Raw genomic sequence first — 21,782 nt, 5'->3', positions numbered from 1 at the left:
GAGGGGCAGCGATGCAAGGAACGCACAAACTGCTCCTGCATCATGGCCGATAGTGCTCTTTTAAAGCCTTACTTACTAACTTCTGAAATGGCTGTTTATTTCTTCCTGGCTTTAAATTCAGTGCCCCTCATCTGTTTGCATTTCTACTATTATGGAGCCCATCTTGGCCAAGTTTGCCAGCCAGGCTAACAAGGATCCTCATGGACCAAGACCATGTAACATTTATAATCAAAACAGCAAAGTCTTTCTATGTGAATCTCTACAGTCTTGCTTCCAGTAGTCTGTGTTGTAACTCCGGACATCCTGGTCTCCGCTTTTCCTCTGCCCTCAACATCTCCTCGATTGCTATGACTACCTTAAGGAAGATGTGGCGCACCCCCACTAACTCTGCAATACGTTGCTCCCTAATTGCCGTCTCAACTGTCCCATCCTACCAGGCGGGTACTGGCCATACTATCGTTCTCTGTAAAAAAGTGCATAACATGTATTCTCTCCGCCTCTAAATAGTGTGGGTCTTCTAGCGATTCAAGCTTCAGCTTCCTAGTAGGAATACACGCTTTAGGGCACCCTAATCGAAAGTAAAGTAAGTCTGGGTTATGATCAGAGATCATGCGGGCCGGATATTCTGCCCAGAGTACCAAGCTGTGCATCAGTTGTACAAAGAAATCGATCTAGCCGCACATGAAGGTCATGGTGGCTCGACAAAATAGGACTAGTCGTTTGACTGCGGGTGCACCACAAATCTATGCGGCCCCATTGCATTTGTCAGTCTGCAAATTGCTACGCTATCCTTGATATCAGTGAATCGCGTAGCAGGAGATGAGAGCAGTCGAATTGGGCGTCTGCCACACAATTAAAGTCTCCCCCCAGAGATTGCAGTCTGTACCAGATAAGGGGCTAGGCGACCCGATAAGATTGAAAGGAAGGGACCCTCCTATGTTGGATGCATAAACACTAATCAGGGTTAAGTTGTGTCCTTTTTTTGGGCCATCACCACATAATATCTGCCCTCAGGGCTGATGAGGTCCCCTGTGTGTTGAAAAGGTACCCCCAGCTCTGATGCAAATCCAGGTACCTCTTGCATCAGCGGAATAGGTGGTATAATATGACTTGCCAATCCACCTTCTGTGTAGTGCTGCTCCCTCACTAGACGCAAGATGCATTTCCTGCAGCACTGCCATCTGGATGCCTTTCCTATTTTAATATAGGAAGACTTTTACCCCTTTGCCATTGTGTGTATTCCCCTTATATTCCAGGTGAGGAACTTTTAATTCCCAGAAGTATCCAGTCGTTGTCGACTCCGAGCCCAACACCCCACCTGCCCTTCACCACATCTCCGCTCTCAGTAACAGCAACCTAGCTTCCATTAGTGTCTACAACCCAAGTGGCGTTGGACTCTGATTTCCTTTGCTATCAAACCTGTAACATTCATCCCAACGTCCTTTCTTCAGGACAAGCAGGCAAAAGCCCCCCATCCAACCATTGTCTTTTAACTATGCTTGCAGGAGTACCAGTGTGCAACGTTCTAAGAGGGGTCAATGTAACCTTACAACTGCAGCCTGGTGCATTCCCCCCGCCCCATCCACTTCAGCCTGTGCTCAAAAGACTGCCGGTTACACCCTTCCTAAGTCACCCCCTTTTCATTTTGTTTACAGTAAGCATTTCCCGCTGCTCTCCCCTTGAATGATATTCACATTGTCAGTGGCTCATGCTGTTATATGGTCTCATTCAAATGATATCATCAGAGTTCCCTGGTGTCACCACCAGCATAGCAGTGTCTGAGTCTTGGGAAATGCTAAATCCCAGTCAGGCCCGAAATGCCTCCAACAACCCCCAAACCACCCCATATCTTCATCCAGCAACAGTGAGGGACTCTGTCCATGACTTCTTAGTGACGCCACCACTTCCATCACTATTCAGTGTTCTAGCTGGGCCTCTTCTTTGAAGGGGTCATCGATCTGTATTGAGAGGGCTTGCGCCATGGTCCGGATCAGTGCTGATTGTTTGACTTGAGCCAGCTGATTGGTTTAGGTCAATTCAATTCCAGACCTCAAATGGTGACTGGAAAAACTGTGTCCCTCCCATTGTCAAGGTGCAAAGTTGGGCTGGGAACATCATGCCATATGGTATGTCCAGCTGTCTAAGTTTTGCCTTGGCCTCCAGGAATGTGGACCGCTTCTTATTAACTCTGCATGAAAAATCATGCTGTTCTTTACAGTAATGGAACCTTCCTTCCTTGGCTCTGAGTATAGTCTTGATCCCTATAATGAAGCACCCTCATCACCACTGCCTTTGGAGGAGCCCCCGGGGGTGGAGTACGCACCAACACTTTATGCGCTCGTTCCAAGGTGAAAAACAGAGTTCATTGCCGGCCACCTCCTCTCTGAGCAATTGCTCCAAGTAGTCCACAGGTTCCTTCCTTCCAAGTGCTGTGGTAGTCCAACTATGCAGATATTATTGTGCCTTGATCAATTTTCTGCATCCTCTGCTCTTCGCCTGAGGACACAGACCTTCGTTCACATATTGCGTAGCCAGTCTGTTACTTTGGCCAGTGCCGGTGATGGGTCCTTTGTCCTTCTCCGTCGCGGATACGTGTTCTGCCAGGTGGTGAGTGCCATTATGCAGTATCCCCATGTCTGTTGATAAAGAGTCTATTTTACTCTCTAAGACCTCCCAAGAGGCGGTGATAGCTTGGAGTATGTCCTGTAGGGTGGGGTCTCCAGGAGACTCCGCATGTTCTTGTCGACTGTTTTAATACTGCAGGAGTGTGGATAATCCCCCCACCCCCCCCCCACCCCCCCCCAACCACCCACCAATCCCATATGGCCCCCTCTTATTCCCTGGTCTCTTACAACTGATTATTTTCCATGGTTTCTGGGGGGTGTGTATCATCTCTGATATTTGTCAAGCGGACTGCAGGCCTTGATCATCTACTTACGGGGGACTGCAGACCTTTCCAGGGGAGGGAAAGAGCAGAAGATTCGGAATGGGCTGGCCTAGGCGGCCACCCTCGAGTGCATCCGCTTCGTGCTTGGGGCATGTCAAATCATGAAGCTCCGGGCTTTCACCACAGTTCTGTGGTCGGCAAAGTCAGTCGCCCCTGTAGGCCCACTGCTGCATGCTGCAAGGGCGTCTCCCCAAGTCTCACTCAATGCAGCGGGTCTCCCATGAGATTTTATCTTTGAGGCATTAGAGTTGTGTCCGCTTAAGTCCACTAGGGCCATCGGTCCACCGGACCAAGGACCACAGCCTGTGCCGCATTCTGCTGCACCCTCAAGATTGTCTCTGTCCACTGTTCAGGGCATATGCTCTAATTGTTTGTTAGGGCCAGGCCAGGAAAGAGGCACTCCACTACTTCCAGACCTTCATTAGAGCCAGTTAGGCAGGCAAGTGTCTTGAAAACACAGGTGCTGCCAGGTACCTTTAGTATCCCTGTGTAGCCCGGAGTAGCACCTACAGCAGAGTGCAACTGGGTCAGGGGTTATGCCTTTGGGCTGTCCTCCAACCTCCCAGGTTGTGCCCCTCTGCTGCGCCAACACTCACCGCAATGATGCCACAGTTTTATTCCAGCCGTCACTCCAGGGTGCACTGTCCTCAGAAAACTGTGCCTTTCACGGCTGCCAAGCACAGCCTGACTATGCCTCTGGGAGCACTCACGCTGGCAGTATGGGGGGGGAAGGGTAGCGCAAACAGCCCTCTTCGATTCCACAGGCCATTGGCGTCTCATAGGGTCCTGCCTTTCTCTGTTGCAGGTAGGGCCCCAGGAATAATCACTGTTGTCAGCTCTCACTGGTGCACGCCCTCCAGCAGGCACTCTTCCGGCTGCACTCTCGAGCCGAGCTACGTCCTCTCCTCAGCCTCTCTGAACATCCATGTGTACAAGGGGTGCCTCTGCAATTGTTTCTGGGTGACTCTTGTTAGTGGTGTTCTTTGGGACTGCTCTCTGTCTAGTCCCTGGCTGGCGGTTGCAGAGCTGAGCTCGTTTGTCTGTTAGCTGGCATTTTCAAGCCGACTTGCGGCAGCAATTCGCTACTGTGGTTACCGTGCCGCAGCTTTTTTAAACAGCGTTTAGGCTTGCTGTCATTTTTTTTTAGTACATCAGCAGTCACTCCCTGGTGTTTTAGGGTCCAGATAGCCAGTCTTGTAATGCAGGATGACACTGTATGAGGGTCGCTGGCAGGAGCCTTGCAGAAAGCTGCCTACTCCATTGGCGTTAGGCCACACCCCAACAGCTGCTTCTAACCACAGATTCCTCATTTTGTGATATATAATCAAAGCAATACTACCTCCATGGAAGTGGGTATAAGTAGTGCACTTCATACCAGGAAGTCAGGAGGATTGATCTGGGAAAATGGCCTTCCCTTTGGACTTGTAATTAGATAAAGTAGGTGCTGGTGAAAGTATGGATGTCTGCGACTGCCTGGCAGATGTCCAAAGAAGGGACATGCTGAGCTCAATCTGTCGTTTTTGCCTTTATCATAGTGAAATGAGCTCTAAAGCCCACAGGCCTCCTTTATACCTTTCCGCCCAAACCGCTTCTGCCCGGCGTTCTCAAGAAGATCAAGAACCAGGCCCATCAATCTTTGTGGCTCTGGACTGGGCACAGAGTCTGGTATCCTGAGCTGCTGACCATGTCCATTGATCTCATGACCATGTCCATTGATCTCCTGATCGGACTGCCACTTCTGTTGCAGCAGCAGGGGAGGGTTCTGCACCCAAACCTTTCCACTTTCCGCCTTCTTGTGTGGAGATACAGCAACAATATTTGACAGCTTTTGACTTTACTCCTGAAGTCTGTAACGTAATCTTGGCTGTCAGGCGTCCCACCACCAAAATGGTATACGCCTGTCATTGGAAGAAATTTGGTGGCATGGTGCACAAACAAATCTGTTGAACCTCTTTCTGTCCCTCTGTCTGAGGTCTTGCTGTATATCCTTTCCGTGGCCCAGCAGGGCTACTATGGACATTCTTTAGTGTTATTTGTCTGCTTTTTCCGCTTTTTGGAGGTTACATGATCACCTTCAGGTTACTCAAAGGTCTTTAACATATTTTTCCTCTAACCCCATTCATTATGCCCCAATGGGATCTGAATTTGTTTTTGACATTTCTGAAGTCTGCTCCTTTCTGGCCTCTCCACAATAGTCCTCTAAGTATTTTCACTTTGAAATCAGCCTTCCTCGTGGCCATTACATCTGCCCACAGGGTGGATGAGCTGCAGGCATGCTCATCAAAGATGTCCGAACTTTACATCTGTCCTGACAATGTGGTGCTTCGTACTAGGGCCTCCTTTTTTCCAGAAGTGGTTATGCAGTTTCATGTAGGCCATTCCATTACCTTGCCTACTTCACACAACCTTCTAAGGAGGAAGAGACTCTGCTTGGACCCAAAAAGATCATTGGCACTCCATCTTGATCGTACAAAATAGTTACGGGTGAATGATCAACTCTTTGTAGGTAGGGTATGTGGGTGCAAACTAAGGTCGGGCAGTGTAGAAGCGGGCCACCTCCAGATGGGTCATATTCTGTATTAAGGTCTGCTATGCACTGGCCAAGAAGCAACCCACTCGGGGTTTGCATGCTAATTCTGCCTGAGCCAAAACTGCGACCACTGCGTTACCACGCAGCGTTCCAGTTCTTGACATCTATCAGGCAGCAAAGTGAGCATCTCTGCACACATTTATCAAACACTGTTGTCTGGGCTGTCAGGTCCATAGGGATGGACGCTTTGCCCATTTGGTCTTGCAGTACTTTCTAATATGAACTTGGTTCACAGACCCACCTCCGGGTATGATAATGCTTGGGTATCTATTCTAAGGTAGGGAATCTGCAACTAGATGTCTTTATCAGATGGACAAATTGCTTACCTTCAGTAACAGTAACACCTTATCTGGTAGAGACAATATTTAGTTTTTACTGACCCACCCATCCTCCCAGCTTGGCGAACTGGCTTCTAGGGGTAGGGACTTCCCTTTCAGGGCTTAGTTTTGACGCACCAGTAGTTAGTTTCTTTATGGAGCTGTGCTTCTGGCATGGAAAGTTGTGAAAAGAAACAAAAAATCAGTGCACCAGGGTAGCATCTATACAGGAGTTGCAACATCATATCCGGTGCAGATGACCAAGGATGGACCTACTTAGTGCGATAAAGCAAATTATCGACAAAAGCAGAGATATTTTAGGCATAGTGATCAACACCGGCCGCAAGACCGGAGACAGGAACATTGCTGTTTTTATCATATATTTACGCTCCGTTACCCCTAATTTGCTCTCGGGAAGGTGCTTATCAGCTCTGACTGAGGAGCTAAACCATAATCACTCTAAAATTATTGCAGCAGACTGCAGCACTCAAATCCTCTTAGGCACTAAGAACTGGACCCAGGAAGATACATTGCGTGATCCTAGGGGATCGTCTTCTGTGCCAACTGATTATACGATTAGGTTGCCCAAGTTTTCTGCTCAAATCGTCCATTTAATAGAAATCCATGAGCTAAAGGTAGTGAACGGGTCCATGCCCTCCCATCTCCTGCGTCACCCAACTTTTCAGAGAGGGATGTACTTGACTAATATTGACTATATTTTCTTATATGCTTCACTATGGCCCTATATTTGAGACATGAAAGGTAGTCTCAAGGCCAGATAGTGACCATGACGCACTGAGTGCCCTCTTTCATAGAGAACCGTTTGTGAGCACCAATGTCCGAGTTAACAATCATTTTAGCCCGATGGAGTCCAGTATAACAGAAGGTGCATAAATTGGCAAATACCTGCAGCTGATATAACCATGCAAACCCAAATCTATAACGTTTTTGCGAATAAACAGGCCCCTCTCATTAGTAAGGAGAAGGCCAAAATAAATCTTGTGAGAACCCATTGTGAATTTATGGCATCACTTCAACCTATTTTTACAGAATTCAGCTGTAGGGGACAATATGTATTAAAACGTCCTGGTTGGAGCAAGTGCAGGCTAGCTAAATCCAAACTTGTAGAAGCAATTAAAATGGGTGAAAGGGGAGGTATCTGGGTATTTAGATAAGAATGCAGGACCAGTTTGACATAAGCTAAAACACATTGGGAGGAGGAACAATGGGAAGTACTGACAGATGCTCTGCAGAATAGAAACAACAAGGGCTTCTTGAAGCTTCTAGCTGAGGGGTCTGTACTATAGAAAACCATCTGGAAACAGTGTTAGAACCAGAGTCCTGGATAGCTCACTTTGGCGAGTTCTGCAAGGATTGGCACAAGGTCGTAACTGAGGTTGATTTAGACTCGCCATTCATTCAAGCAAGGGCCTGGTAACTGATGAAGGTCTGAAACACTTCGATTGGAATGAAAATAATGTCCCCTTAGCTAATGTATCCACATACAAAAGGGGTTAGTACTAGTAATCTTCTAGTCTTCTGTAGATAGGAAACAATTCGGGCATCACAGCAAATGAAAACAGAGAAAGCCCCTGGACTAGATGGTATTCCCTGTGACCTATACCTTTTGCAACCTGAGTTCTGGACCGCTTACCTGAATTCCTTGGGAAACACCATTGCAAGTAGAGGAGGATTGACACCCCCCCCCCCCCCCCCCCCCCAACCCTCACAGAAGGGAGCTATCATAGTCCAGATTTATAAAAAGTGGCTGAGGGACTTACCATCCAATTACAGATTAATCATTCTGATTGACACTAGTCAAAAATCTTTTATAGGCAGGTGTTGACAAGACTGCAAACCTGGATGCTAGATAACAAAATATTCTCAGACTGCCAAGCAGGCTTTCGGTCAAAAGTTAGTACCCTGGACTAAGTCTACTGTTTTTTTACTGACATGTGGGAGGTACGTTACTATTAGGCGGGACCATCTTTGTCACCTTATTGCTTTAAGGGTGGCATTCAACTTGGTACCTAGGGAAAGCCTTTGGAAGGTTCTTGCTTCCTTTGGCATCCCCACAGACCTCTTGAGAATTTTACGGCTATTACATACAGACACATATGCTCAGGTTAGGTGGAATAACGGTGGGGACCTCACCCCTAGGATTCCAATTAATTGTGGGGTCAGACAAGGCTATGTATTATTTAGCCTCTACAATAATGGAGCTTTTAACTGGCTAGCTCAATGCAGACACTGCACCAAAATCAGCCCACATTAGCCTCCCAATACTTATGTTCACAGATGACACACACATATTTGGAATGCTATCAGGTCTCCAAGCACTTCTGGACAGCGTCTCTAAATTGTGCCCTGCAAGAGGAGTACAGGTGAACCTGTCTAAATCCAAGTTCATGACCTTGAACCCTGATTGGCCATTTAGAGGTAGGCTGTGACTGGAAGGGGTGCTCCTACGGCAAGTCAAATGGTTTGATTATTTGGGCATTAGACTTGCTGCAAATCAGTCCTGGGTTCCTCAGATAGAGTAGCGCAGCATATCATTCTTCTTGCAAAGGTCCTCTACCATAGTCCAAAAATATAAGATCACCTCTAGCTGTGCTGTTTCCCCTGCCCTTGAGGTGATGCCCTGACCTGTCTGCACTGATTGTTGCTGAAAATAAGCTTATTAGGTCATTGATCAGGCTTCCCTAGAGCACTACCATTGTTCCCCTCCTGACGTTTCTTTACAAAGAATGAATCATGTTATCCATCTAAAATTGTTTTTACTGAGTGCACTTATGGTCTACAGAGGAACTGGTCCAGTGTAGACATACTGTAAGTGAGTATATTGAACATGACAATTATGCCCGCACCACACTTCCTGGTTAAGTAAAATGAAACACCCGAGTAAATCAATTGGGATGCCAGAAGTGTGGAATTCCCCTGCTCTTTAAAGAAAAGTGTTCTTATTAAATTGAAACAAGCAATTGGGACCACACACTGCAACGAATATGGAGTGAGCAAAAAGGTGGCAGCTTTACTGAAAAATGTGCATCTCAAATATTTTTTAAATATATTGGGATAGGATAAATCTCTCCCACCTCCCCCATCAACGAAAATAGTGTACATAAAGCTCAGATTTGGAATTTTACCTTATGTTCTTCTGCCCAACCTGCGTTATACCCCGAAGGAAGTGGATTATCCTGGTCTGTTAGTTACTAGATACATCTCAACTAGGGGTCGCAAGTAGAATTTTCAAACATGACCTAACAGAATATACCGCCTTTGCTGTCTCTAGGTTACTAACTTGGGCATGGAGAATCCACACAAAAAGGCTGTCTGAGAGAGGAGGCAGGGAGCGGTAACAACAGCCCTAGTTTGAGCATATAGGATCAACACCCTTATGTCAAGATGATGACTGTGTAACCTTGTTGTTAATTGCAGATGTTTTTTTATAGTAACTTGATTTTTAGATGGTTTATCCTACCTTTTTAACATAGTGTGCTTTGTATTTTATTGATTTAAATTATTTTTCTTTAAACAATGTATGCATTGCTTTTATGGTTTTTCGATTACCAAAATAAAGCATATACTACTATTACTGCTACTACTACTTCTACTGTGGTCTAGAGTTGTCTCTCAACTTTAAGTGGCTTTCTCAACTCCTAGCATAAATTTCATATAGTGCTCTAAAAGAAATTGAAATGAACCCTCATAATTTCTATGCAAGTGCGGATGTGATGTGAAAATATGTATGTGATAAACACCCTTGAAAAATCCTTACGTTACACCTTCTACCCTTTTTTTTCATCCTCACTAGTTGTCTCATATGAAATTTCTGTGGTCATTTTTTGATTCGTCTTACGGAATGCAACTGTTAAAACCATTTTGAAATGAAGACCCGTTTTAGAGCATAATTAAACTGTAAAATGCAACATCTATTTGATAGATTAAACTTGTTGATCTTGAATCCACATCTATTTTTTTTTTTAGGTATCATTTTATCGTTTCTTATTCTATGCAATTCTTCGGGCAGTCTTTGGCTGAAAATGTTTTTGTGCTATCAAATGTTGATGATTAATAATGTCACATTTTATTTGTTCTTAGGTTGCTTATAAGGTTTGTGAAAGATAAAAATGCTCCAGACTGGCATGGATATTTGTATACAGTGCTGCTGTTTTTGAGTGCTTGTGTACAAACCCTGATCCTTCATCAATATTTCCATATTTGCTTTGTTACTGGAATGAGAATTAAAACTGCTGTCATTGGGGCAATCTATCGAAAGGTACACCTTTTGTGATATTATCATTTACTTTTGCCTTTCCATGCCTTTTTCCTTCTTTCTTCTCTATCCTATGCCTTTTTCCTGATACGCTCTAGTCCTTTTTTCTGTGCCACCAGATAGCATGGTTAAAAATAAAATACAATGACTTCAGTGAGTCTCCTTTGAAACACAAGCATATTATACACTTTATGCTTTTTCAGACGACACATGAAATTGCTACTTTATGAAACCAGGACTCTTGATGTAGATATTTGAGTTAGGCACTATATTTGCTTGCATCAGGATAATTTGGTTATTTATGTAGAACTAATGTGCACACCTAAATACCATTGTTCACAGTTTGAGACTCCATTTTTACCTGACACATATTTCTGTCAGACGTACATGTACCTGATCTGCTTTTCCACTTTTAAATTCGTTTTTTATTACCTATCTTGATTTGAATTTTTATGTAGTTTGAAATGATTCTTTATTGCGTTTGCAAGTTAAGCATGAATTTGATCAAGAGAAAGTGTAAACATTAAAAGGTCAAATGAGTCTGCAAGTGACAAAACTCATGCCACAAAAATAAAACAATCAAGAATAGCTAATGGAAAAATAAAAGAAAAATGTAGGGTGTAATCAGGCAAATTTGACCATTTTTTAATGTTTAATTTACTCTGCTGGAGTATATTTTAGACTTTTAGGCCACCTTATGAACAATATTTAATCGTTTTGACAGTAGACCTAAATGTATTAGTGGGAAACCACCATTATACTAAAATGTACTTGCAGGTTTGTATCCCTGTCCAATGCACTTTGACGATCCTTTTCGTTGACATTATGTACCTTTATCTAGGTAACAAGAAGAGCAATATTCATATTGTGTTGGGCACCACTACTGTTGATTACATAGACAGGGTAGTGTGTGTTTGTGGGCCATTTATTGTGAAGATTTAGCTGTGTTGGTAGGCGTAGAATGAGGGGTGTCGTCTTAGTAGCAACTCCCTTCATAGGCTGCCTCAGTTGAAAGGCAGATGTTCAGTCATCTCTCAGTGGAGAAACATGAGTGGGAGCTGCAACCTAAAGTGATGGAGGTGATGTTCTTCATATTGGGATTTTCTTTCATTGAGCTCTTAACCAAGGCCCAGACCAGATTGCCTGGAAATGCTTTCAGGTTCAGCGGTCTTAGGGCCTACTGTACATATTTGTAATTATAATTGTATTTATATAGAGCTTACTTCCTTGATGAGGTATTGAATTGCTTTCGGCGTGTAGCACGCTACTCCAGAACTGAGAAGGATTAGTGGTGGATTAGTATATGGAAATAGGAGTACAGTTTGGGTTAGTATAGGGAGGTATGAGTTAATTTGAGCGGAGTACATGTGAGTCTGTTAGTTGGATTGAATAGAATAAGTGTTAATTGGGTGATCATAGAGGTATGAGGAGGTTTGGGAGGAAGTGGAGGAAAGAAGACCCTGTAAAAAGGGATTATGGAGATCATAGTACTAAAATGGGGTTAGGGTTTGAGATGAGTTAAATGAGAGATAAATGAGGGAAAATTTAGTAGGGTTGTTTGGGAGATCATAGTAGTAAACTAAGGTTTGGTGTGAGTCAGAAGGGGCAGTGGAGCGAAGAGTCTAGGAAGAGATTTTGGAGCTCATAGTAGTAGAATGGGTTTGGATGAGTCGGAGTGGAAATAGAGGATAGAGAGATTTATAGGATGATGGTGAGACAGAGTAAAGCTTTTCCACATAGTATTTTTTTTTCTCTAATACAGTAGAACTAAAGTAATAAAAATATTGATACATGATTACATAGTAAGGGAGTATGTATAAGTAATATAATATATTGAGATTTAAAGTTGTATCGTATAATCAGACTTTCAAGAGTTGCAGTATTTGACGTTAATTTAATTGTACTTTTATAACATTATTTATCTTTCTTAAATATTTCAATAGTGAAATGCTTGTAGATAAATACTTAAGGTAATATTTACCATTTGATAGATAAAATAAAATAACACTCAAATACAGCTAATCAAACAACTTATACAGAAACTATGCAATGACCTATGAACATGTTAAGTGCAGAATAATATACACACTTGTATACATACATACATACACAATGTATACACACATACACTTATATACCTATATACATTTAACTGCAAGTAAAGCTAGCTAGAAAAACTGACTGTCCCTTCATCACCTTACCAGGTTTCTTGATACGGACCCAATTGGCTACAACAATTTTAATGGGTTTCACTCCATGTTGCTCATCATAATGTTTTTTTTTATTTCTGAATGCTTTACCTTCATCCTGTTCTGAACTGACTCAATGTACAACTGTTTGATCCTCGACTGGAGTAACCAATTCAATTATACTTGGATCTGGGTTTACACCCTCTCATAATAATAAACTGTGATAACCCTGTGACGTCATTTCTCATTACTCTATAGGCCCATACTGGCTTGTGCACTTGCACCTCCCAATCCACGACCTGAGGCATAGCTGACTGAATCATTCCCTTTACCTCTCGGTTAAATCTTTCAACCATGCCATTACAACTTGGATTGTACAAAGATGTAGTTTTGTGTTTCACACTAATCCTTTTAAAGTAATCCTTTGATGCATTAGACATAAACTGAACCCCGTTGTCACTTAACACAGCTTTTGCTAAGAACTTTGGATACGAAAACCCTGTCCAGAGATTCCAAAACATGTTTTGTATTAACCCTTTCAACTATCTCAAGCAAAAGCCACCTGGAAAACATCTATCAAAACAATGACCTATTTCTGCTCTTCTACACATTCTATGGCTACCAGTTCCCAGGGTTGTTTTGGGAGGAAATTTTCACTCATTGGTGGTCTAAAGGTTTGCAGTGTTTTATCCGCTCCTGAACATTCAGGAAACTCCTTTACAAATCTTTCAACCTCTGTATCCAGATTTGGCCACCAGAACTTGCACAACTCCACAATAACTTTGCGTAAACCTCTTGGTGGAATGATTTTTTCACCTCTTAAAATAGTACTGTTATCTACAGATAATTGTGATCTGACCTCCCAAAATGGTTTAATCTCCCTTTGCAGCTTACACTTGTCAGGCCAGTTTTCTGGCATGTACATTTTGACTAATATTAATACCTCATCCTTCTCCATTCATTCTTCCTTGCACACTGCATGACCACCATCTCATGTAGAAAAGCTACTTGGAACTCGTTCATCTTTGCATTCTTCTAATTTGGTTGGCATCCTCGATGAGCAGTCTGCCACCACATTGTCTTTGCCTAGTAAATACACCATTTTATGTATATAATCTTGCATCCGTTTCTCCAATCTGGCAGTAATTGCAGAAGCATTCGCAGTACCCTCCGTTGTCAATAACCTAACTAGAGGTTTATGGTCACACAGAATTGTTACTGGTTTTCCCCACACAAACGCTCTGAAGTGATCCAAGGCCCATGTGCACGCTAACGCCTCTCTCTCTCAAGTGTGGGATATCTTTCCTCTCTTGGTGACAAGCCTCTGGATGCAAATTATATTATCCGTTCTCTGTTTACTGGCTTAACACCACTTCCGAACCTTTACCGCTGGCATCTATTGTAATATAGCTATTTAAGTTTGGATCAAAACATTGCAAAGCTGGAACCTTATCTATTTCCGAAGTAATGTGAACACATTCCTTCTGGCATTTCTCAGTCTATTCAAATGTGACCTTGTTTTTTTAAGAGTTGTCTGATATGAAAACTTTTTCGCCAAACCGTGCAAAAATTTAGCATAGTACTTGTAGGAAGTTGGCTCTGTATGTGCTATTTCAAAGTAAGGAATAGCATGCACAGAGTCCAAGGGTTCCCCTTAGAGGTAAGATAGTGGCAAAAAGAGATAATACTAATGCTCTATTTTGTGGTAGTGTGGTCGAGCAGTAGGCTTATCAAAGGAGTAGTGTTAAGCATTTGTTGTACATACATACAGGCAATAAATGAGGAACACACACTCCGAGACAAATCCAGCCAATAGGTTTTGTTATAGAAAAATATATTTTCTTAGTTTATTTTAAGAACCACAGGTTCAAATTTTACATGTAATATCTCATTTGAAAGGTATTGCAGGTAAGTACTCTAGGGACTTTGAATCATTACTTTAGCATGTATACCTTTTACATAAAACACAATAAGCTGTTTTAAAAGTGGACACTTAGTGCAATTTTCACAGTTCCTGGGGGAGGTAAGTTTTTGTTAGTTTTGTCAGGTAAGTAAATCACTTACAAGTCTCAGGTTTGAGTCCAAGGTAGCCCACCGTTGGGGGTTCAGAGCAACCCCAAAGTTATCACACCAGCAGCTCAGGACCGGTCAGGTGCAAAGGTCAAAGAGGTGCCCAAAACACATAGGCTTCAATGGAGAGAAGGGGGTGCCCCGGTTCCAGTCTGCCAGCAGGTAAGTACCCGCGTCTTCGGAGGGCAGACCAGGGGGGTTTTGTAGGGCACCGGGGGACACACAAGTCAGCACAGAAAGTACACCCTCAGCAGCGCGGGGGCGGCCGGGTGCAGTGTGCAAACATGCGTTGGGTTCACAATGGTTTTCAATGAGAGATCAAGGGATCTCTTCAGCGTTGCAGGCAGGCAAGGGGGGGGGGGCTCCTCGGGGTAGCCACCACCTGGGCAAGGGAGAGGGCTTCCTGGGGGTCACTCCTGCACCGAAGTTCCGTTCCTTTAGGTGCTGGGGGCTGCGGGTGCAGGGTCTTTTCCAGCCGTCGGGAAATGGAGTTCAGACAGTCGCGGTCAGGGGGAGCCTGGGGATTCCCTCTGCAGGCGTCGCTGTAGGGGTTCAGGGGGGACAACTTTGGTTACTCTCAGTCGTAGAGTCGCCGGAGGGTCCTCCCTGAGTTGTTTGTTCTCCACCAGTCGAGTCGGGGTCGCCGGGTGCAGTGTTGCAAGTCTCACGCTTCTTGCGGGGAGTTGCAGGGGTCTTTAAATCTGCTCCTTGTAACAAAGTTGCAGTTCTTTTGGAGCAGTGCCGCTGTCCTCGGGAGTTTCTTGTCTTTTTCGAAGCAGGGCAGTCCTCAGAGGATTCAGCGGTCGCTGGTCCCTTGGAAAGCGTAGCTGGAGCAGGTTTCTTTGGAAGGCAGGAGACAGGCCGGTAAGTCTGGGGCCAAGGCAGTTGGTGTCTTCTGTTCTTCCTCTGCAGGGGTTTTTCAGCTCAGCAGTCCTTCTTCTTGTTAGTTGCAGGAATCTGTTTTTCTAGGTTCAGGGAAGCCCTTAAATACTAAATTTAAGGGCGTGTTTAGGTCTGGGGGGTTAGTAGCCAATGGCTACTAGCCCTGAGGGTGAGTACACCCTCTTTGTGCCTCCTCCCAAGGGGAGGGGGTCACATCCCTAATCCTATTGGGGAAATCCTCCATCTGCAAGATGGAGGATTTCTAAAAGTTAGTCACTTCAGCTCAGGACACTTTAGGGGCTGTCCTGACTGGCCAGTGACTCCTCCTTGTTGTTTTCTTTGTTTCCTCCAGCCTTGCCGCCAAAAGTGGGCGCCGTGGCCGGAGGGGGCGGGCAACTCCACTAAGCTGGAGTGTCCTGCGGTGCTGTGACAAAGGGGTGAGCCTTTGAGGCTCACCGCCAGGTGTTACAGCTCCTGCCTGGGGGAGGTGTTAGCATCTCCACCCAGTGCAGGCTTTGTTACTGGCCTCAGAGTGACAAAGGCACTCTCCCCATGGGGCCGGCAACATGTCTCTAGTGGGGCAGGCTGCTGGAACCAGTCAGCCTACACAGATAGTCGGTTAGGTTTCAGGGGGCACCTCTAAGGTGCCCTCTGGGGTGTATTTTACAATAAAATGTACACTGGCATCAGTGTGCATTTATTGTGCTGAGAAGTTTGATACCAAACTTCCCAGTTTTCAGTGTAGCCATTATGGTGCTGTGGAGTTCGTGTTTGACAGACTCCCAGACCATATACTCTTATGGCTACCCTGCACTTACAATGTCTAAGGTTTGGCTTAGACACTGTAGGGGCACAGTGCTCATGCACTGGTGCCCTCACCTATGGTATAGTGCACCCTGCCTTAGGGCTGTAAGGCCTGCTAGAGGGGTGTCTTACCTATACTGCATAGGCAGTGAGAGGCTGGCATGGCACCCTGAGGGGAGTGCCATGTCGACTTACTCATTTTGTTCTCACTAGCACACACAAGCTGGTAAGCAGTGTGTCTGTGCTGAGTGAGGGGTCTCCAGGGTGGCATAAGACATGCTGCAGCCCTTAGAGACCTTCCCTGGCATCAGGGCCCTTGGTACCAGAGGTACCAGTTACAAGGGACTTACCTGGATGCCAGGGTGTGCCAATTGTGGAATCAAAAGTACAGGTTAGGGAAAGAACACTGGTGCTGGGGCCTGGTTAGCAGGCCTCAGCACACTTTCAATTCAAAACATAGCATCAGCAAAGGCAAAAAGTCAGAGGGTAACCATGCCAAGGAGGCATTTCCTTACAGTACTCAACTATTCCCAACTAATCCCATCCTTGTTACAAGGGACTGGAGTTTTTTTTTTTATGGCATTGACAAGAGATTCTTTTGGCTTAACTCCTTGAGCACCAATGTCATGTCCCAAATGAGTAGCACACTGCCTTGTAAATGTGCACTTTGAAACTTCCACAGTTAAACCTCTTTTTTCCAAAATGGTCTTTACATCATGCAGCCTAGCGTCGTGCTCCTCTTTATTTCCTCTATAAACTAGAATGTCGCCCTGGAAGATATTGATTCCAGGTTTTTTCCCAAATAGCTTAAATATGAGTCTGTGGAATACTGAAGCTGAAAGTCCAAATGGCATCTTTCTAAACTGAAACCACCCAAAAGGTGTGACAAAGGCTGTGTACTTCATAGAGTCAGGCATTAAGGAAATCTGATGATAAACTGCTGGTAAGTCAATGATGGAAACATTTTTGCACCCTTAAGGCACATCACCATTTAATTTATTTTTAGTAAGGGGAAATGATCAATTACTGTGTTATCATTCAGATGACGTAGATCTTATTTTTCCATTGCTGCACCTGGCTACCACCAGTGGAGATATCCACTCAGAGGATTAGATTGGCTCAATCACACCTGACATTACCAATTTATCCCATTCTCCTGACACTTCCTCTCTCATCATGATTGGAATGTTCCTAACCTTGTCCACTTAGTTACTGCATTTTTTTTTTAATTTTTTTTTTTAGAACTATTATGTGTTCGAATCCTTTCAGATTTCCCTGCGTGGTGTTGAACACAGATAGAAATTCGCACCACATTTTAATAGCTATATTCTATCCCTTGTCCGCAGCCTTCACCTGTTCATCACTAGTAGATTTGAGAATGATATGCATCTTCCCCTGATCTAATCACCCTAGTACGGGGGGAACTTTTTTTTTTTTTTTAGCAATATACAATTAGAGGGAGATTACGTGTTTTGCCCAGAGTCACAGTACGTTGCACCGAGGCTCGAACCCTCTCCAGCACCTTAGGCGGTTGCTCTGACTGCTGTGCTACATCCTCTCCTCTTGCTACATCCTCTCCTCTAAAAGATGTATTCATCAGAAGAAAAAGTTAATTTGCTTCAGTAATGATATGGCATGTGTGGCTGTAGATACACTTGCTTTGAATAAGTCCACCAACTAGTGTTGGGTCCAGAGTTTTAAAAGTTGTTTTTGTTCGAAAAATCTTTTTGAGTCACGAGATTGAGAGACTCCTCCTCTTGGTGATATTGTGCATGGGAATCAAGCCTTTGTTACATTGTTTTCTCTCTGCTGTTGGATTTGGACGTCTGTTCCTCTCGCACCGGTATTTCCTCAGCTCAGCCTATTCCTGTCTGTTCTCTTCCGTCATTCTTTTAGCGCCAGTATTGTAATTCGAACAATTTTTCTACATGTTCTGTGGTCAATCCAAATTTCTGCACTGGAAGCAGACTTACCGCCCTTCGGGAGTCTGTGCCCATCTCTGGTCTAATCTTTCATGTGGTGTTGGGCTATACAGGGTTAATGGAACATACTCCATTTTGCTTTTGCCCTCTATGCCACTCGAAATTCCCCCACTCCGACCAACATCTGGTGTTTAATTTGCGTGTCTCCCCAGACCACAGTGAAGAAACCTACAACGCCTGCCGTTCTTTTTGATCCAAGAAGATGCTTTAAGACAGAAGAGCTCATAGGTTGGACATGGCGTCCAAAACACCATATGATACTCTGGATATCTTCGGGGAATAACAGGTGCAGGAGGAGGCCTTCCCCATCGAAGATTCAGAGTCTGACATTGAGAGCCAGCCAGTCACCTCTGTGCAACCCTGAGTAGAACAGCCCCTACTCCTCATACAAAGACTTTAAAAAAAGCCCCAGAAGCAGGTTGCCGTCTGCCACTGCCTTTAGGCCATGATCGGATCTGAAAATAACCTTTGGATGCCCCGCCTTCTGGCTCGACAATGAAAACAGCCAAGGCCGAGACGTCGTCGGCCGAGACCTTCTGCTCAGCAGTATCCAAGCCTCGGGATCGAGCAGATTCAACGACGTGGGTGCTTCGGCACCGAGCAAAAAAACATCCGCTGCCAATTCGGAGCCGACAGCATTGACCAGACCCAAGACTTCGGCTCCGAAAATTTCAGAAGATATATAAGACTGTGCCTTCCAGAGAGTAATAGGACCGACAGCATGCACAGTGCTTGACTACTGCCCAGCAATATCGCTCTCCATCGGAAATAAAAATAAAAAGTAGTCCAGAAGCCATGTGGAAAATTTGGAACCTCGCATGTTTTCAGTAGTTCACCAATGCTGTTGAGGGCTAAACACCGGAAAAGGCATGACATATGCATGCCTTTCACAAATGAAATCAAGCGAATTTTAAAAGGCAAGCCCATGAACCAACAAAACTGATGGGCGTAACATAGGTGTGGCTAAAAGCCCACAGAGATTACAACAGGGGCCAGAGCGCTTGCACGCTCAGCGCTAAAAATGGGCTATGTCCCAGTAAAATAACAAAACTGTTGAAAAATTTGGTTTTGGATTCAAGTCTAACTGTTTCTGAAAGCTGGGAAGATGGTGATTTTAGCAGTGCACACCATTTATTGATGCGATTTGCAGGGAAAAAAAACGACACTTTCTTCTGCACCACTTTTTTTTCTCCAATTTGTCCTAAAAAAAAAAAAAAAAAAAAGATTCAGCTGTATTTTGACTAAATTCTTGACCCCCTCCAAGGGGAATCCACACGCCCTAGGTACAATCCCCAGAATGTTGGGGGAAAAAGGATGCAAATTTGGCGTGGATATCGTGGGGTCGAAGTGCGAACTCCGCCCACATAGCCAAAAAAGGGCTCAGCACGGGGGAAGGGTAGGCATTGTTGGGAGGGGGGCATCAGAGGGTGGGGCATTAGGGGAAATGGCAGGGGGCATTGGGGTGGGGGGGCAGGGGCTGGATGTTCTAGCAGTGAAACAATAGTGTCAAAGTTTTGCTAATTGCCTGTTGTCAATTGAGTTAGATCAGTATGCTTCAGAGATCGTGAAAAAAAGGAGAACTGACGCTGGAGTGTTGGGATGACTTGTATGTTGCTCTTTTTCGTTAACTGCGAGTCACAGTAATGCCAATGTCGACACCTACTGTTGCTTAACAGCTATGGAACCTTTTTAAAGATCCAGTCAGGTGCTTGAGAATTAAAAAGGTGAAGAAACTGAGGGTAGGGAAAGCATGCAGCACATGAAGAGTGTAAGAAACCGTATTTGTTTAAGCCATGCATATATATATATATATATATTTATTTTTTTGTGGAAAAAGTTCATTTAAATTGCTAATAGATAATACATCTGTATAAGTTGTGCCCTATTTTATTGTCCGCTAAGTGTCTTTTTATGCATGGGTTCTGTTTAGGCGTTGGTCATTACAAACTCTGCACGGAAGACTTCTACTGTCGGTGAGATTGTGAACTTGATGTCCGTGGATGCTCAGAGATTCATGGATTTAGCCACATACATAAATATGATTTGGTCTGCACCACTGCAAGTTATCTTTGCATTGTACTTACTTTGGCTGGTAAGTGTGTTAATATCTTCCTGTTCTTAGATTTAAGAAAACTCATATGTTTAAGTTAGTTTAAGAATGCATGTGCAGATAGTTGTGAACTGTGAACACTGTTTTTTGAACTTGCATCTCACCTGATTGATGCAACCTCAACAAATAGGTCTATCTCAAGCGGATTTCCTCTTCGCCTGAACTTTAAAGCAATACCAAGATGGAAGTAGACTGAGTAACTGCCATTTATTGGAACAGTATTTAACTTTTCCACCAACAATTAACTTTTAAATTCTAGCTCATGTGACGCAGGGATTGATATATGTAAACATTTGTTGTTCTAACAGCAGCAGCACTTTTTTCACTGACAAGGACACATAGGCGGTCATTTTAATATTGGCTGTAATAATCACCTACCGCCGCAGTGATGGCCTCCACCATACCATCGTGGCGGCGACCATCCGCCCGCCAAATTATGAGCACTGCCTCATTTCTGCCACAATAAGTGTGGACATAAGTCAGTGTTCATACTGGCAGGACGGTGGTGACCTGGCAATACTAACACTATCACCGCCATGCCAGTAGAACTCCGCCAGCCCTATTTTGAGCTGCAATATGGTCTGGCGGTGTTCTGCTGGTGGTAGCAGTGCCCCTTCCCGTTCCCTGCTGGACGACCTCCTCGCCCTGAAGTAAGTCGGGCACCCGACAGGGGAGGAGGGTGGGGCGTATTGTGTGTGTGTGTGAATGCATCTGTGTTGTGTGCATGTGAGTGAATGCGTGTAAGAATGGTGAAGTGAGTGCGCGTCTGCAGGTCAGTGTGTCTGTGTAAGAATGTCTGTGAGTATGTCTGTACGAATGTGAATACGTGTATGCCAGTGAATGGGTGTGTGTGTGCAGGAGTAGGTGTGCGTGTATGGGGGGTAGTGAGGGGTGCTGTTACTGGAGTGGGGGAGGGGGAATGATGTGGGGGTATTTGAATTGGTGAGGGGGTTGATAGAGAGGGATGTCAGGTGAGTGTTGGGAGGGGGGGGTGGGGAAGCCATCTACCGGTGACAGGGAAGGAATTCCCTGTCACCGGTAGAGCCTACCGCCATAGTTTTCGTGGCGTTGCTAACGCCATGGAAACCATGGCGATAGGCCGGCTCATAATGCCGCTGCTGGTACTCTGTGGGCTGCCGGGTCGGAGATTGACATCTCCAGCCTCATATCGCCATGGCAGTATGAGTAGTGAAGTGGTGGGTTGGCTGCAGCAAACCCGGGACACTCATAATGTGGCAGTATGTACCGCCAGCCTGTTGGTGGTACTACCTCCAGGGTTAAAATGAGGGCCATAATATGGAGAGCCTATTTTAAAAAGGAGAAAATAAGGGCATGCTCTGTGACTTAAAACTCCAGTTTCTCCCACATCCTAGACCAGTGTTTCTTTCTAGTTCTGTAGACTCTCCGAGTTGAAAAGATTGATCACAACCTTGCCTTGTTGTGATTGTTTGTGGAACAAATGTTTGTTTCTCTCATTTGTAATTCTTGCTGACCTGTGGGATGCCTCTTCTTTGGATCTGCTTAACAGGGTTCTAAGTCACTACCTTTTGCTGGTGCTCGTACAGATGTCATTCAGCTCACGGGTCAGGAACTAAGGAAAAGAAGACATCCGGTT

General features: G+C 44.6%; 1 protein-coding gene across 3 annotated transcripts in view; it reads left to right on the top strand.

Annotated features, from left to right (window-relative positions):
- ABCC1 (ATP binding cassette subfamily C member 1 (ABCC1 blood group)) overlaps positions 1–21,782 on the top strand; it is an 872,430-nt gene that overhangs the window by 226,992 nt on the left and 623,656 nt on the right. For all 3 annotated transcript variants that reach the window (XM_069210194.1, XM_069210193.1, XM_069210195.1), the window contains 2 exons: positions 9,956–10,133; positions 19,988–20,149. In XM_069210194.1, the coding sequence (XP_069066295.1) occupies positions 9,956–10,133; positions 19,988–20,149 (340 nt within the window). The remainder of the gene's footprint in view (positions 1–9,955; positions 10,134–19,987; positions 20,150–21,782) is intronic.

This window comes from Pleurodeles waltl, chromosome 10 (assembly GCF_031143425.1).
Source record: "Pleurodeles waltl isolate 20211129_DDA chromosome 10, aPleWal1.hap1.20221129, whole genome shotgun sequence".
Lineage (NCBI taxonomy): Eukaryota > Metazoa > Chordata > Amphibia > Caudata > Salamandridae > Pleurodeles > Pleurodeles waltl.
The sequence above is the reverse complement of the archived record's forward strand: the minus strand, read 5'-3'. Positions and strand labels throughout refer to the sequence as shown.